At 45.2% G+C, this 16227-nt stretch overlaps 2 protein-coding genes across 4 annotated transcripts in view; one reads left to right on the top strand and one right to left on the bottom strand.

Annotated features, from left to right (window-relative positions):
- The window catches only part of FEZ2 (fasciculation and elongation protein zeta 2), a 31221-nt gene extending 18127 nt beyond the window's left edge, over window positions 1-13094 (top strand). Inside the window, exons 6-9 of one of the 2 annotated variants that reach the window (XM_081156850.1) lie at window positions 4643-4723; window positions 6845-6920; window positions 9753-9818; window positions 12195-13094. In XM_081156850.1, the coding sequence (XP_081012976.1) occupies window positions 4643-4723; window positions 6845-6920; window positions 9753-9818; window positions 12195-12211 (240 nt within the window). In that variant the 3' untranslated portion in view covers window positions 12212-13094. The remainder of the gene's footprint in view (window positions 1-4642; window positions 4724-6844; window positions 6921-9752; window positions 9819-12194) is intronic. The other variant, XM_081156851.1, reaches the window with a different exon arrangement.
- A 468-nt stretch (window positions 13095-13562) lies between these two features.
- Window positions 13563-16227, bottom strand: part of CRIM1 (cysteine rich transmembrane BMP regulator 1) — a 168011-nt gene continuing 165346 nt past the window's right edge. Inside the window, exon 17 of one of the 2 annotated variants that reach the window (XM_081156849.1) lies at window positions 13563-15978. In XM_081156849.1, coding sequence (XP_081012975.1) covers window positions 15802-15978 — 177 coding nt within the window. In that variant the 3' untranslated portion in view covers window positions 13563-15801. The remainder of the gene's footprint in view (window positions 15979-16227) is intronic. The other variant, XM_081156848.1, reaches the window with a different exon arrangement.

Raw genomic sequence — 16227 nt, 5'->3', positions numbered from 1 at the left:
AGCTGTATTCTTTCTATTGTTAAGAAAGACCTCGAATTACCTAAAAGGGTTACTTGTTCTCTGTTTTAGCCTTCTGGCTGACTTCTATATTCAGTCATAGACAGTAGTGTCTTTTCCCCACGTTATCTTCAGTCCTTGAGCTAAGAGACTATCATCAGAAACTTGTTATTTCTCAGTTGCCATTTTTTTTTTTTTTTTTTTATGAGGAGAACTTGAAATACTGTTTTTACTGTTTTGGAGAGAGGTAGAAAGGTATGGTTACCTCTCCATGGGAGCTTTGTCCCAAATGTTATTCTAGCCGTTTTAAAGGAATAGCCCAGTCATGTTTTGAATAGTTATATTTGCTGAACACTTTGCCAAAGTGCTTCCCAGGGATGATCTCATTGAATCCTCACAACCCTACAAAGTAGACCTTATTACTGTTATTTCTGCTGTTTCATAAATGAGTAAATGAAGGCTCAGTAGAAATGTGAGGTCACAAAACCAGCATGCACTGGAGCAGGGCTGTGCAGAGCTATGCGGAGGGCTGTGCGGGAGCCCTGGACACCCGCCCTTCACCCATCTGAGTCACGCAGGCCCCTCATGGATGGGCTTGGAGATCTCGGCTCACTTCTTTGCGTTCTTTCAGATTTTTACAGATTTTTAAAAAACTTCTGTATCTTGTTTTCACTTCGTTGCTCCTGGTTCTGTCTGAGAAAAGTTTCTAGAGAATGGCTGATTTTGAGACTCTTAGTCCAGACTCACGCCAGGAGGGGAAATGGCCCCGAGACAGTTGTGAGTGTCCTCAGTTCCCGTCCTGTGGTTGAGGCCCCGTGCTGAGCGAGCCCCTTCCCGGTCCTGTCCTCGCCCTGTCACTTTGGCACCTAGGCAGCCACAGGGGAACAGTGCAGTGAACACTGTAATGCTTAATCCCTTTCCTGCTTACAAATGGGCTCCTATCAGCAGCTCCGCTCTGAGCAGGGCGTTTTACAGGCTGTGAGCTGCTCCCTAAAGACATGGTGGGGAAGGGTGGGTAGGTGGCCCCATAGTCAGGCTCCCAGAATCTTCACCAGCGCTTCACTTTGGATTTGACCATTCGGACTCTTTACCTCCGATTTGCGGACGGTATAGATGAAATGGAGGCGGGATTAGGTTTTCTGACGCAGCTGCTATTGCAGTGTTTATTTTAATTAAACTATAACAGACAGTAAATAACGTCCTTCATTTCCTTGAGCATTCCGACCCTGAGACTCAGGTCTGTGGGCGCTTTGACATGTCTGCGGTACTTCTCCTCTCCTTCCCTCCTGATAAAATCTAAGCACAGAGAAAGTCTTCCCTCTGGCCCAGTTGAGGGCCTTGAGCACCTGCATCACCGCATCTGCTCTCCAGGTTGTAAATGTGGTCTTTCTCAAGGAGGGGAAGGTTACTAACAAGTAAATTTAATCTGTCTCTGAGGTTTTATCTTTCTCAGATTCATTTTGCCTTCCAAAAGGGGTATTGTTTTTTGGAATTCATAGGGCGGGTGTAAAGCAGACTCTCCTGTGTGCCCCTCAGGGCTCTTCTCCTTCTTCCTGGGCCCACTGCCTAGTCTTTCCCATCCTTGGTCCTTCTGACTCCTTGATCTACTTGCTACTCTCTTCTCCGAGGGGTTCTGTTTCTCAGTCAGCCATTGTTTTACACACCAGGCCCACACAGCTTATTTTATCTATATCTTACTGTATTAACCTCCTGCTGACTTTTTAGACCAGTGGACTTCTCAGGAGTCCTTTGTTCACATCTTTGACAAAGAGCTTTATGTCTTGTCATGTCATCTTTCTTCTGTACACCCTCAGATTATTTTTGCCTTTTAGCTGTTTTTAAAAAATTTCATTCCTGCAAGGCCACAAGAGGCCTCATGAGATGGTGATCACAGGCTGGAGACTCCTGCGCTCCGGTCCCGCGAGGGTTACGACATTGGCCTAGCGGACATTGACAGATGCTGCTGAGACCCAGGCACCCTGCTCACTGGGCCCGAGGGAAAGACCTAGTCTTCCTCCTTTCTCAGCACATCCTCACTGCTTCATAATAAAACGAAGCCTTAGCACTAGCTCTGTCATCCGGCTGTGCCGTTCTGTCATCCCAGAGCACTTACGTGTGACCTTTCAGTCCTGTACTATGTGTGCGTGTGCGTGCGTGTGTGTGCTTTCGATCTGACTTCTTAAAAAAGTGTATCTTGGTTGAATTAATTCATAGATTCATAAAATTTACAAATAAGACCTTTAAAAGTGGTATTTTACTCGTCTATTTTACAGGCGAGGAAACAGGCCTTGGCAGGAGCAGGGACTGCCGTCATGTCAGTTAGGGGCAAAGCTGGGAAGGGGACCCAGATCTCTCATTTCTTGTTTGACATTTTTCTATCCAAGCTGACTGTTGATTCCAAATACTTTTGACTAAGGTGTAATCCTGGTTTCGTATACAAACCTGGAAGTGTTTCCCGGGCCTGAGGAGCATTTGGTGAAGAATTTTGCAGTTTAAGCCCATGACTGGAGCAGATGCCTCCTGTGTGCTGAGGGGCTTGCGCTTTGTGGGCGGGGAAAAGGAGTGGACATTGTTTCTGCCCTTAAGGGTTTTGAGAATTGTGTTGAATTTAATAAAAATGACCTACCTGGATCTAACTAAAATTTCCCCTTTTCTTTCTCTGCTGTTTTTCTTTACATCTTGTGCCTCATCTCACTTTGAAAAAATATTGTAATTATCTTTTTTTTTTTTTTTTTTTTTTACTATTATCAGACAAACATGCATTGATCCTTAATTATGTGCCGGGCATGGCTGTAAGGACACAGAGTGAGTCCCAGCCTCCAGAGCGTGCTGCCTGTGGGCTGAGGACCCGGAGGACAGACCGTTCCCTGCACTTGATGCAGTGATTCTTACCAGGCCAGTTCGCCCCCCAGACCAGGCAGTGGCTGGAAACATTTGTCATTGTCACACTGGGTGGCATGGGGGCAGTGCCACTGGCGTCCATTTAACACCCTGCAGAGCATGGCACTGCCCCCAGATCAGAGAACGATAGACCCTAACTGTCAGGGTGTCCAGGCTGAGAGACCGAGGTGTAGTGTGATCATTGTTTCTGGTGCGTTTGTGCCTGGCCCTGTCCCGTGGCGGATGCGTGCGTGCGTTGCTGTTGCCCCTAGTTTGGGTTAGGGTCTGGGCGGCTGAGCTGATCCCGAGGACAGGAGGAATAATGAGGAGGGGCCAGGCACACCGAGCTTCGGGAGTGGTCTGGGCAGCACCTGGAGGCGACAGTTGGGGACATCTGGGGAACAGCAGTGGTTCATGATGACTAGAAGCTGAGGGAGAAAGCCAGAAGGGGAGGGAGGAAGAAAGTCAAGAGGCGGGTGTGCAGGTAGCCAGCCGGAAGCCAGAAAACGGACGGCTTTGTATGCCGTCCTTCAAGGCTGTGGGAGACCAGAGAGAGGTTTTAAGTGGGTCGTTACATTCTCAGATTTGTCGTTTGGAAGGGTAACGCCAGTGATTCAAAGAGAGCTAATTGCAAGGAGATGGCTAGGGATATAGAGTGAAAAAACAAATTATGTATTAGTGTTTCTAGAAAATAATTTGGACTCATGGACCCCTGAAAGGGTTTCAGGGATCTCCTTGGGGGGGGGGGGCTTGGATCACACATTGAGAACCACTGGGCTAAACTATACATTTCTTGAGGGCAGAGACCATTGTCTTGGTTTCCTTTTTTCTGTTCCTGGGATCCTTGTGAAATACCCTTTATCTTGATTCCTCAGATGTGTTTACTGAGCCACTTTCCCCTATAAAATTCCAGGGAAAGGAGCCATCCAGTGAGTCAGGACTGAACTTCCCTTAGTTAGTCATGGTGCAAGAATTCATCTAAACCCTTTGACTCTGCAGCCACTGAGGTGCCACCGGACACTTCTCACTGTGTCTGATCACAGGGTAGACTGGCCACAAATCAAGATAAGACATTTGGAAAGAAATATTTCCTTTTCAGTACAATGAATTCTAGGAAGTCTTGAAGGTTGCCAGGTAGAATTGTTTCTTAGGAATGCAGTGGAAAAGTCCTTGCAGAAGAGCTAGGAGCCTGGCTGGCACGTGGGCCCACTGTGCTCTTCCGGTTTACATTCCTGCACCAGGGCAGTGGCCGGTGGCCCGAGAGCAAGTGGAAGCAGTCGTGAGCTCAAGTGACAGCCTTTCATTTGCCAAGGGCTGTGTTCGTGTTCTCCAAACTTAAGGTAGAACTGTGCAAACTCAGGCTGAAAATACGCACACTGTTGGTATTAAGTTTTCAGACTTTTGATAAAATGTAGGTAAGCAACATCAAAAGGTATCCTAAAAACTCCGTGGTTAGTTTTGCATAAAACAGGTATGTGTACAACTTACGATGTTTACATTGGAGCAAATTTATCAGCTACGTTAGGAAAAAATCTTCCTGAATATAGTGGCATAAAAGCAGCCGCCTTTGCATTTGACTTGCCAAGAAATGGAAGCAAAGACAGTTTGCAATCAGCATGAGTTTGTCTGCTTTATCTGAATGAGCAGCGGCATTTTCTAACTGCTTGCCTGTCGGCACACAAGTCACCTGTGGTACATTCTTCCTAACAGCCTCTGAACTTCTGTCTCTGTCCTTTCCTTCCCGGCCGTACATTGCCGCCTCTAGCGCCTCAGCATGGAAGGGATCTCACATGTCATTCAGAATGGGCTCCGCCACACCTTTGGAAATTCGGGTGGAGAGAAACAGGTGCTCGGTTACGCTTATTTCCCTCATTCTCTGCTTTTCCATTCTCTGTGTAAGTGATGGCCCTGAAGGCTGGCAGTTTCACTAATTTACTAAGACTTGCTTAAAAGAGAAACGAAGGTTTATCCTATTTATAGTCTTGATAATGCGTAGAATCTCCCTTTAGGAAAAAGCATTTTCAAATTGGACAGTAGACTAAATGCGTTCTTAATGCATGTTTTAGAGCTCCGTTTTTCACTCTCACCTTTAAACAAATAGATATTAACACATATACTTAATTAATTGCATGTGTAGAATATGTAATTGTGAAAAACAACTAGAATATGCTACTCTAATTCTAAAAGTTTAAGAAACAAGATCTCATTTTGGGGAAAGAAAACCAAGTGTTGCTATCTTTTAGGTTACAGTTCTAGGTCAAAAGTGTCTATAGAGTATAACTTACCTCCTTTTAAATGCTATTTGTGTGTCATTCAGGTGTAGTATATAGTCAGCCAACTCACTCGTTTACCGAAGGCACAAAACATTATCTTTACAAAGTCACACATGGATATGGGTATAGCAGTTTGCTTTTTATTAATGAATTTGCATAAATTGAGGAATATCATGAACATGGGAAACACATCTACATTGAGTGTGATTAAAATTACTTTTCACATTCAAAATTTTCACCTCACAAGGAAAACCCTTCAGTTTAGCTCTTAAGATTGAGAAAGTGCAGAATGCACTGTAGGCAGTTTATCAAAAGAAGGTGTTCGAGCCTGGGGTTTTTACTGGGAGACTTTCTGTATTGCTTAGGAAGGGAAATAACCAACATGAAATAACCCTCACACTGGCATTTGTAGCTTATGAAGGGGTTGCACGCGGGGATGGCTGAATATTTTTTAAATTTAATTTTGGTGCTTCTCACCTCTCTCAAACCCACAAGATGGCAAAATAACTCCCCAGCTGCCCCAGCACGCGGGAGCCAGGCAGGACGCACGCCCAGGCGGCTCCCCGCGCTTCTGGGGCTCTCACACAGGCCTTCAGTGAGGCCAGGAGGACACCTTTCCAGCTCCTGGGTATTCACAGGAAACATACTCGGGTGCACAACTGGGCATCACCTTGGACAGGTCTACGCCAAAAAGGTGACGGAAAACGTTTCTTAAAGATTGAACAATTCACACTTTTTCAACTTTTCTGAACCTAGGGATCCAGTTATTGTTCAGTAACATTATCTTGGGATCAAATCACTCAAAGGCGATTAGGAAGAGGGCTGAGATGTGGGCGGGGCTAGGTAGTGGGAGGGGCCGAAGAGATTCCCAGGAAAACCAGTGGATCCCTAGATGAGCCTCTGCAGACTGCACTCAGCTGCAGTTTTGGGGGGAGTGGCCAGAATAGGAGAATCTGAGCAATAATTTTTGGATTGTGCTTTCATGGGACACAATTATAGGGCATAAGTGATACTGTGAGCCATTACACTAAACGAGGCGTGGATTTTCATTGTTCATTCCCTTTGGGCCACTCTCTCCCACTTTTCTCCTTTCCTTTAATACCTTTAAGCATTTATAACTACTTACACAAAATTCGAAATAACAATATTAATAATATAATGTAATACACCTCTTAAATGATTTGGGTAAATGTGTCTGTTAGTTTCTGGAAGAAGCTAGTATGTGTTTCTAAAATTGTCAGGTCGTTCATATGACCATTTTGTTCAACCCCCAAAAAATGGTCTGAGATAGAATTATTTGGCTTCTGGGAATTATTTTGTTATGCAGAACTGCTACAACTACATTTTTAGTTAGAATTACTGTTTTAAAAATGTGTTGAAAAATATGCAAGGAGAATATTAGGTAAGACTTCACTTTAAAAATGAACACATTGAACAAATTATCCACAGACCTACTCCTGTGAAAGTTTTAATAACTGAAAGGTGAAAAAAATGAGTATTTATGTTGATACTGGGCTTGGATGAAGCAGATAGAGGTGGGTAAAAAATGTGCTCCAGCTGAGACAGTGAGATACCTGTGTTCATTACTAACGTAACTCATGTTTCATGTTATAAAATAGACCTCTGGTACTTTATCTAATTTTTGCAGATCAGGTAATTCAGATTTTAGTGACACATTTTTTTTAACTTGGCAGTACTTGACGACAATTATTCCTTATGAGAAAAAAAATGGGCCTCCATCTGTTGAAGATCTCCAAATATTAACAAAAAGTGAGTAAAGACAAAATTAAACTATTGTCTTTTGCTGATTCTCAATACTGATTTTAGTTGGCTGGCTACATTGCTGTTGTTATTGTTTTATTGGTTTCGGGTAGCAAATGATGGGTGTCATCCTATATTCTTTTGCGAATGAAACTATACATGGTTATGACATCTAATGCAACACTAAATCTAGAGTTGATTTATGGTTTTAAAAATTTTTTTTATTTTCTGGCCTCTTAAAATATGTACAGGCTGAACTTTTGGGGGGGGAATGTAACTTGATTCTCCATTACCGTTTGTATGTTTAAGAACATACCCATTTATCAGTTAATAAGTGCTTCATGGATCTTACGTAAATATGACTGTCAATAACTGATTAGGAAAGACTTAGAATAAGTATGACTAACATACACTCTCTCTTTTTATTTTTAATGAATGTAGAACCCTAGGCAGTAGTTATAGGTAGAACATAAATTGATGGTGATAATTTAAGAATGTTCATTCAATCAGCAAACATTTGATGGAGACCTACTCTGTACCAGGTCGTGTTCTGGGCACATGGGATACTTTAGTGGACAAAGCAGACAAAAATACTCTAAATCTAACAAAAGTAACCTGTGAGACCTACCTATACATGATATCGAGTGTCTCCTATGATAGCCATAAATGAGGCCTGAGTTCTGGTTCTGTTCCTGTCACTTACAGGGATATCCTTAGAAATCACTTAACCCTTTCTTGGTCATAGTGAAAAATGCAGCTAAAAATAATCGCTCCATTTACCTCATAGTAAGTAAGTAAATTAATGTACAAGGTGGGGCAAAAGTAGGTTTGCAATTGTTCGTATGGAAAATAATACAATAATTAATAAATAATGCAAGAATAAACTTTGTATTTCACGTACTCACAACTGTAAACCTACTTTTGCCCGCCCTGTATATGTGATTTGGGGTAGCTCAGTCCCTTAGCCTTGTTTTTCCTGAAGGGACTGAATTTGCTGATCTGTTAGGTTCTTTCTAACTGTAAATATCTGTGATGTTAAAGGGGAGCCAGATGAGAGCATCACATGAATGGAGATTGGTGATGCTCTTTTGGGAGAGGACATGGAGACATGGGTCCGGGAGCACAAGGAAAAAGCGAGTGTCTTGTTTACTAGCTGCCTGCCTGCTAACCTGAAGCTTTTATTCGTTCCTTTGGAGACTAGTACTTTAAAAACATTTAATGCTTAAATATGGATAAATCAAGTGATGCCAGTCAGTCTAAAATAAAGAATTAAGAGATTGGGTGGCTAGCTCTCTAATTTTCAGGAAGAACTTAGGAAGTTTTGAGTGTCCAAGATCACACAGGGGAATGGTTAATCACAGGGCTGGGCCTCTTAATTCCCACTTTTAATGATGCTGGCTTTTGGCTTGTGGTTTTATAAAGAATTGAAAACAAATCTAAAATATGATTGGAAGCAGAAATAATGGACTTAGTTGCCCTCTAAGATGGGAACATAAATACTGCCTAGAAGTTAGGAATTACTGAGAGACCTCGCCTTCTCAGATCAAGGACAAACATTTGCCCGGTCAAACCAAGGTCATCATAATTCCCATGTCAGAGTGTCCTCAGACCGACTCTTAGGTGATACCGTCCTAGTTTGACGCAGCTTGGAATCTCCGGGTGAGGGAACATGCGTAGGTGTGTGAGTGCACGTCCAAGTTAATACAGTTACGAGGACCGGGTTGTTGAAGATCAGAAAGTGGCCATCTCCGGAGAACTTTGGTGAGAGCCTGAGTCTCTGCTCCCACCGCCTGTGGATGGTGGCAGGGGAAGGAGGCCCTGGGAGGCAGTGTTTGTGGTTATGTAGCCTTCCTGGTAGAAGCCATCGGAGGTGAAATAATAAGAGTTATAAGAATTAGAATAATATTAGTCGCCTTAACAATTACGGCCAATGCTTGCGCAGCGTGTCACGCGCCAGGCACTATTCTGGTCCGTCACATCGGAACTAGTAACTGCACACTCACAAGCCTTTGAGGCGGGTACTCACTCTCCTCTTACGGCGAGGAGCCTGGCGCCCTGCGTGGTGAAGCAACTCGCTGCGAGCCCCCGCGAGGCGGCAGGGCCGGGCTTCAGCCCGGGAGTGCCGATGGCACTCACTGCGTCGCGCTGTCCTGTCTGGGGGAATGAGGCATTTTCCCCACGACGCTCCGGAGGAAATTAGAGTGTCAGCCACTGCAGAAGTACAGTATTTGTTTGTGGGCTTAGCTGTACCTGGGTGGTCTAGGGTTTTTTTTAACCACTATAATAGCTGTTTTTTTTCCTGTTTTGTTCTTGCTTAGAGATAAAATGGGCAGGTTCCCTTTAGGACAAGGCGCATTCACCCAGGTTCCTAGGTAGGTAGAGGCCGCGGCAGCCTGGCCGGTGGTGCTTCGTGGGCGTCTGGTCTTCATTTTGGTCTTTTCTTTAGAAGTTCCAAGAAGGCTGGCAGATACGCAGCTTGGAGAGCACAGCTAAGTGCCCATCTGCAGCGCCGAGGCTCCCGCGCTTTGTGGGAACTCTCTCCAGCGTTTACACGGCACCGAGGCTCCGTGAGAGTCAGCGGGCTCTTTCCGGCCTCTGCTGTCTGTGAAACCGGGGAAGTGACCCTCCGGGGACCGGGACAGCCTTCCCTGCATAAGGACTTACTCAACTAAAATAAACTCCTGAGCACTTGCAGGTGTAGTCCCTTACCTAGCAAACACTGATTTGGGTGAATTGGTTATACCACGTAATTAACGGAGACTGAGGCTACAGTGATTGGAATTAAATGGTATTTTTGATCTGAATTTGAATTCTGCCTTTCCCTTCTCTCTTATTTCGTAGTCCTTCGTGCCATGAAAGAGGACAGTGAGAGAGTCCCGAGCTTGTTAACTGATTATATACTGAAAGGTGAGTGGTGCAGTGGCTTTCGAGCAGTGGTCGGGAGGTTCTGATTAGTCAGTAAGTGCATGGTCTTGCTGAGAGAGTAAAAGTAACTTTCAAAAGCACAACCTTGATTAATCTCATTTATGCAGGGTGAGGACACATGGCTTAATGTGCTACCAACATTATAAATTCTGGTTCCATAAAACTTAACTTTTACTCAGGTCCTGGGGGGGCAATCATTTCCATGGCTAAATTATAAACATCGAGGCAGGGAGTGGAGGAAATAGTATGGAAATATTGCCGTAATTAGGAGTCATTAAGAGTCTCAGCTGTCGGCACTGGGAGGGTTTGAGAGGGTGGTCTCTGCATCCTGGGGCCAGTGCGAAGAGGATGGGTCGGTAGGATGGGTGAGGGAGGGAACAGTTACCCCGTGAACAGTTCAAGGGGACTGGAACAGGGGTTGGTGTGAGGGACAGGGAGGGCAGCAGGCAAAATGAAAGGAATGGACTCGCATGAGCCCAGGACAGTGGAAAATGAGCCGTAAATCTTAGGCGCAAGCTGCAGATCACACAGGATGGGCATGGTGACGGGGCAGATGGTCATGAGGTCGCCTACTTTCTCGGGGAAGAGCAAAATCTGGATGAGAGGGACTGAAGAATTTAGTTACAAGCAAAACTGATACTTCTCAGTGAAATGACATTTTGAAAAGTAGCAGTTACTCAGGTGACAGATTTTCAGAGCATCACAAAATGCACCCTGTGGTGGTTGATCCACTTGAAGAGCAATCTCTTCTGGTAACTTTTCTTTTTTTGGGTTTTCTCCCTCCTCTCTCAGTTGTTAGTTTAACATAAGGTTGGGACTTCTGAGACGTTAGGTAACTCAGATGGGACATTCCTTCAACCATAGCTTCAGCGAGGGAATCTCAGGGTAGGCACCAGCAGCTAAAAGGGAGCAATACTAGCGTCACCTATGAGGGGCTTGATGTGGAGCCAGCCAGCCAGCCATTAGTTAACAGAGGGCAGGAAAGACATCGTGGTTTGTGTGTTTGTTTTTCATAAGCTGTGTTTTTCTGATGAAGGCTTTTTCTTCTGATTACATTCTGATTTTTTAAAGTATCTGACACCTTTGTTTGCTTTTGTGTTGTGCTAGCGTTGGTATGAAGCTGGATTGTTCTGAGGTTGGTTCTTACAGATGTGGAACAGGAGTGAGATGAACATAAAGGACATGTTCATTTCTAATTGTCGTGGGTCCCCAGGGCCTTGCCAGGAGGGGCAGAGAAGGAATGGGCTGCTGACGCATTCTCTAGCTAGTCTATCTGACTTCATGGGAGAATTTTATGACCCGGAGAAGAGTGTCTGGGGGGAAATGAATTTAATTTTTCCCTCTAAAACCCAGGCTGTACTTGTGAACCTAAACCGCACGCCTCAGGGAAGGAGCACCCATCCAGCTCTGCTCCCGCGCTCAGGCCGCGGGCTCCTCCGTGAGCCCCGGGCTCTCTGCTCTGTACCTGCTTCTGCCCAGCTGCTCGGATGCATGTCTTGTGATTTTGTCTTGTGATTTTGTCTTGGCTTTGTGTTGGAAGGACTGGGTGGAAAAGCAGCGAGGGTTCAGACGAAAGTGGTGACAGTGTCACCCAAGAAAATGGAGGGGAATGGAACTCTCAGAGGTGTTCAGGTGCACGGGAAGGTGACGACGTGGGGCGATTTCAGTGCCAGTTTCCACCCATCCTGGAAACCCACCACCAGCCGATTCCTCTCCCTCTGGGACCAGTAGTAGGACCCTTGCCTGGGGAGGGGTGTTGCTCCATGGAGAGCTTGCCTTCTCTTTTCTTGGTGGCCTTTCTTTTCTCGTTTTACCAGTGACCGTGGCCTGGCCGCCTACATTAAAGTAATTTGAATGTGCAGGTGAGAAGTGCAAGAAGGTAGAAAGGTGGCCTCACCGGCCTGAGGAAGGCGGGAGGGTGCTGCAGGGCCACGTGGGCCGCCTCGCCCCCCGCAGTCAACAGCTGCGCCAAAGGCTAGGAGTGCGGTGCGGCTGCCACCCTGCCGACCCCAGACAGGGACAGACACGCGTGCAGAGGCTGGCACCTGCCTTCTGAGTCTGCTTTGTTACAAGCCTCGTGGTGCAGGGCTAACGTTATGGGCTTCTCTCCAAGGGGTGCCCTAAGAGACATGGTCTTGTGGTATCTCATTTCCGGGCAAGTCTAATAAACGTCTTAAGAGAACGTTTCATTGTTGGGTGTAGCCTCTAAAAACTCTTTTTTAAATTGCTACTATAGATCCTTGCATTAATAGTTCTCATTACTTACTGGTGTTTTTTACATAGCTGTAAGATGTGTATAAAATGAATATGCATCCTGTGTAAAAAGATAAATACGCATTTGTGTTTTTCTCCCTCCAGTTCTGTGTCCCACATAGGGCGGCCTCACGGCGAGGAGCTAGGTTTCCTGCAGCGTTGCTCGAGAGCCGGCCCCCCTTGCCTCCCCGCCAGCGGAAACTCGCACACCCGAACTTGGATTTGTGACGCAGTATTAAGAGATCACGCCTTCACTCATTCTTTATATTACGAACCAAGAGAAATGTGGCACCATTTTGAATTCTGGGGATGGCTTTTTGTTAAATACGAACAATTCTGAGCTCTCCTCCAACTTTGTAGAGCAAGAGGGTGATATATGGATTATGCATGTGCATTTGTTTTTTATTAACTGTATGCCCATTTGCATTTTTATGGCTCTCTAGACCTAAACTACATGGAAGAACTGGATTAAGCCATTGAGAGATTTATACTATAGCTGTTTTTTGGTGATGGCAAAAACCAACACTGATTTTTAAAAGAAAATTGTCAGTATAAATAGCACCCACCAGTATTGTCCAGAGACAGGAACTTGAGCTAGTCTCACAAGTGAAACCAGAATGTGTTGTTTTGGCTTAATGCTTAGTGAATATTGGAACTGTCGGTGATGACTGGTTTTAGAGGTTGCTGCGTATTTTACCGCTGATCAAATTTTAACCATTAAGTTGCCACTTACTTGCAGAATCTTGTTTAACTTGAGATGTTTGTGTTCTGTTTCACGTGTCTGTGAAGTGTCCTTTAAAAGGGGTCTGTATCCTGAAGGTGCTTAAGAAACTGTAAGCTGCAGCATTGCCCGCCCCCACTACTGTGTTACAGTGCCTCATGCCTGTGTGTCCTCCCCAAGTGCTAATCCTAGAAACAGCTGCTCGTGGCTACCACACCACTAGCCACGAATCACTTCTGCCCGTTCCAGTCAAGTCAGTGTCCTTCAATAAACGCTGAAAAGAACGTCGTGTGCCTGAGAGCTGTTTTGTATTTTCAGAGTTCTGGGTGTCGTCTTTAATGATTTCTCTTCCCCTGCAGCGCTGGAGTCTTCCCCTCATTACTCCACACACTGCCCATCACTGGCGAGGCCCTGACCAGCCCCCTGATGGTAAGGGGCGGGCAGAGGGACGCCGCGGGTTGCTGAGCTGCCGGGGAATGACAGGAGCGCTCCCTTTCTGACCTGTGCGCCATTCACGGGGAGTGAGAGTCTGTACAGCTGCTGACGACCCCGAGGGTCGGCCGATGGACAGCCCCCAAACAGAAGGACTACCTGTCTCTCTAGCCCCAGGTGTGGGATTACTTTGAAAGTTCCATGGTGTGATTTAAAGTTCCAAGTGTTTATTTGCTGCCAAGAACCAAACTGAAAGCATCCCCCTCACAGCTCTGGCTTTAAAGAAAACGAACAAACCGAGGCGCTCCAGTCACGCCAAGTGCCTGCCATAGATCTATTTTATTCTCCAGGAAATTATATTTGTTTTTCTTTAACAAGAGCACAACAGGAACCAAAGTAGAAGAGGAACAGATACAGCACTCAGGATAAATCATATCTTTAAAATAATAATAACAAAATTTACACCTTGCCCTATATCCTGTTAGTATTTTCATAATGTGGCCATGATTGAAAAACAAAAAGCAAGCATTTACAATTTTTTTGATAAAGACTTTTTATGCCAGGAATGGATTAATTGTCAACAAAATTTTATAATAATCAGGCTGATGTAAATCTAGTTTGGTAACATCATATCATTAACAAATTTATTTTGGAAATAGATAAAAATATTGCCCCTTGATAATAAATCTTTTTTTCTTTGATGCAAACAGCTAGAACACCCTTTTCTCTTTTTTTTTTTGATATTCTAAGACAAAGAAAATGGTTAATCTTCAGATTAATAAATTAGGTCATTATAATAATAAATTAATTTTTTTTTAAAGTTCAGCAACCTCTGTCCAAGTATTTACAACAATACTTGGAAGTTTCTTTACAAAACAGAACACATTTTCTTTTCACATTAAGCATACTGGGTATCTGTGTCTTTCACAACAAGCATTTTTAAAAGAAAAAAAAAAAAATCAATGCACAAGTGGGTAATTAGTATAAAAGTGCTAAGAGCTGTTTGAAAAGTCAACACTATAGTATACAGTCAGTTATATTTGAGGCAAACTACAACAAACTTCCAGCTTATTATGGACAATATTCCAGTAGTTGTTTCAAACAGTTGTTTGAGAAAAAAACACACCAAAAAACCCAGGAGCTGATTAGTGATGCAGATAAACTGCCATCAATGTTTTTGGCCAGTGGAGCGGATTGAAAACCAACTGAAAGCAAATCCAAATGAGGAAGATTTACTAAAGAAATACTTTCTCCAGAGCAGGTGTGATGCTGGCGGCCGAGGCGTGTGCGTACACACTCTCCCCACACTCACGCACCTTCCTTCCCATTTAAACTGTAGGTAGAATGAAACCGTGTTATTCAAAAATTTGTAAGTGATCAAAAGCATTGATATGGAATGCCTGTTTGTCTTTGTTCTGGTTAAAATCTCATAAAAATACATTCAACAGGAAAACATAAATTGTATGTGTATAAATATATATGTATATATATTATATACACACCCACACAAATACTTTTGTGTTTTTTTTTTGAAGTAAAAGATAGTTACATAAATATTCCTATAATTGCTAAAGTTTAAAGAGGCATATTTTTTTTTGAGCTTCAACAAAGGTGCTTGAATAATATACAATTAAAATGAAGTAGTTTCTATTTCGTAGAATCAGTATATAATAAGAAAAAAAAAATCCCCAGTCTTTTTTTTTAAAAGTTTCTTCTTAAGCTAGAGCTTCAACAAAAACTGAACAAACAACAATCTTAACAGAACAAAGCAACAACAATGAAGTGTAGCCCCTGGAAGTCCCCGGCGGCCTTCACCTCTCCCGCCCTGCCCCGCCGTCCCCGGAGCTCAGCGCCCACCTCGAGGTGACTGGGTGCTGCCCGCCGGGGACGCCGACGGAGGCAGCAGAGAGCTGACGGGCTGCACCTCAGTGACCCCCTCGGAGACACGCGGCCCCACACTGCCCTGCTTCCTCCCTGCCCACGCAGCCGGGACTGGACAAGGGGACTGGCTTTAGGCCTGGGACGGCCACCGAAGGTTCTGACGCGCGCCTGCTGGTGCCAAGGCGGCCGCGGCCACCGCGGGCCTGTTGTGTCGCCTGCGGGCTCAGGCCTGAGCCGCGACGACCAGCGCAGTCCCAGCGCAGTCCCGAGCCGCGGAGAAAGCCCCCGGGCCCCCGGGGCCGCCGCTGTCCCGCGGGTCTCCCCGAGCCAAGCTGACCAACTTGTCTTCCCAACACCACCCTCCCACCCCCTGCCCCAACCAAACTCAACTGTCCCCCCCCAGATATCTCTACCGCTATATTACAAGCAAATATATCTCAGCAACTTGAAAAACTTTGGTTCTAAGAAAACACTTGGTCAGTTATCTTGAGGAAAAGTGGGAATGCTTGTTCTGCACACTGCTGTAGACAGAGCCCGTCCCAGTCCGTTCCCAGCGCTGTACATCGAGTCACAGTCCAACACAGTCCAACACAACCCAACACAATCCACGAGGCGGGCGCACGAACTCAGCGAAGGGCGCGAGCAGATTCCAGCCGCCGGCCTGCGCGCCCGGGCGCCTCACACCGTCTGGTAGAAGTTGTCCGCCTGCAGGTGGCTCTGTTTCTGCATGCTGTAGAAGCCGCTGAATCTCGCGTCCGGCTCAGCAATTCTGAGCATCCTCTGCGCACTGTCCCCCGGGGCTCGGGTTCCTTTCTTGCAGTCCACAGACACAAGCTGGTTATTTAAGGAAGAAGGCTATTTCGTGAGAGGAGGAAAAACCACGAAGAATTAGCTGCTTTGTGTGGCCCAAGTTAGCACAAATTCAGCACCTACTCAGGTGGGGTAACGGCTTCCCAGCACACTGACGGGCGGGCGCTCTGGAGCCTACCTCTGGTCAGGTACCAACTACAGGTTTACAAGGGATGCTGACAAACTGTTTCAAGGGGAAATGTCAATAAATTATATCAACTGGAGCGGATGAAGGAATTGAGGGGGGAGAAAAGA

This window comes from Miniopterus schreibersii, assembly GCF_964146895.1.
Source record: "Miniopterus schreibersii genome assembly, chromosome: 13".
NCBI lineage: Eukaryota > Metazoa > Chordata > Mammalia > Chiroptera > Miniopteridae > Miniopterus > Miniopterus schreibersii.
This window is presented reverse-complemented; position numbering and strand designations above follow the sequence as displayed.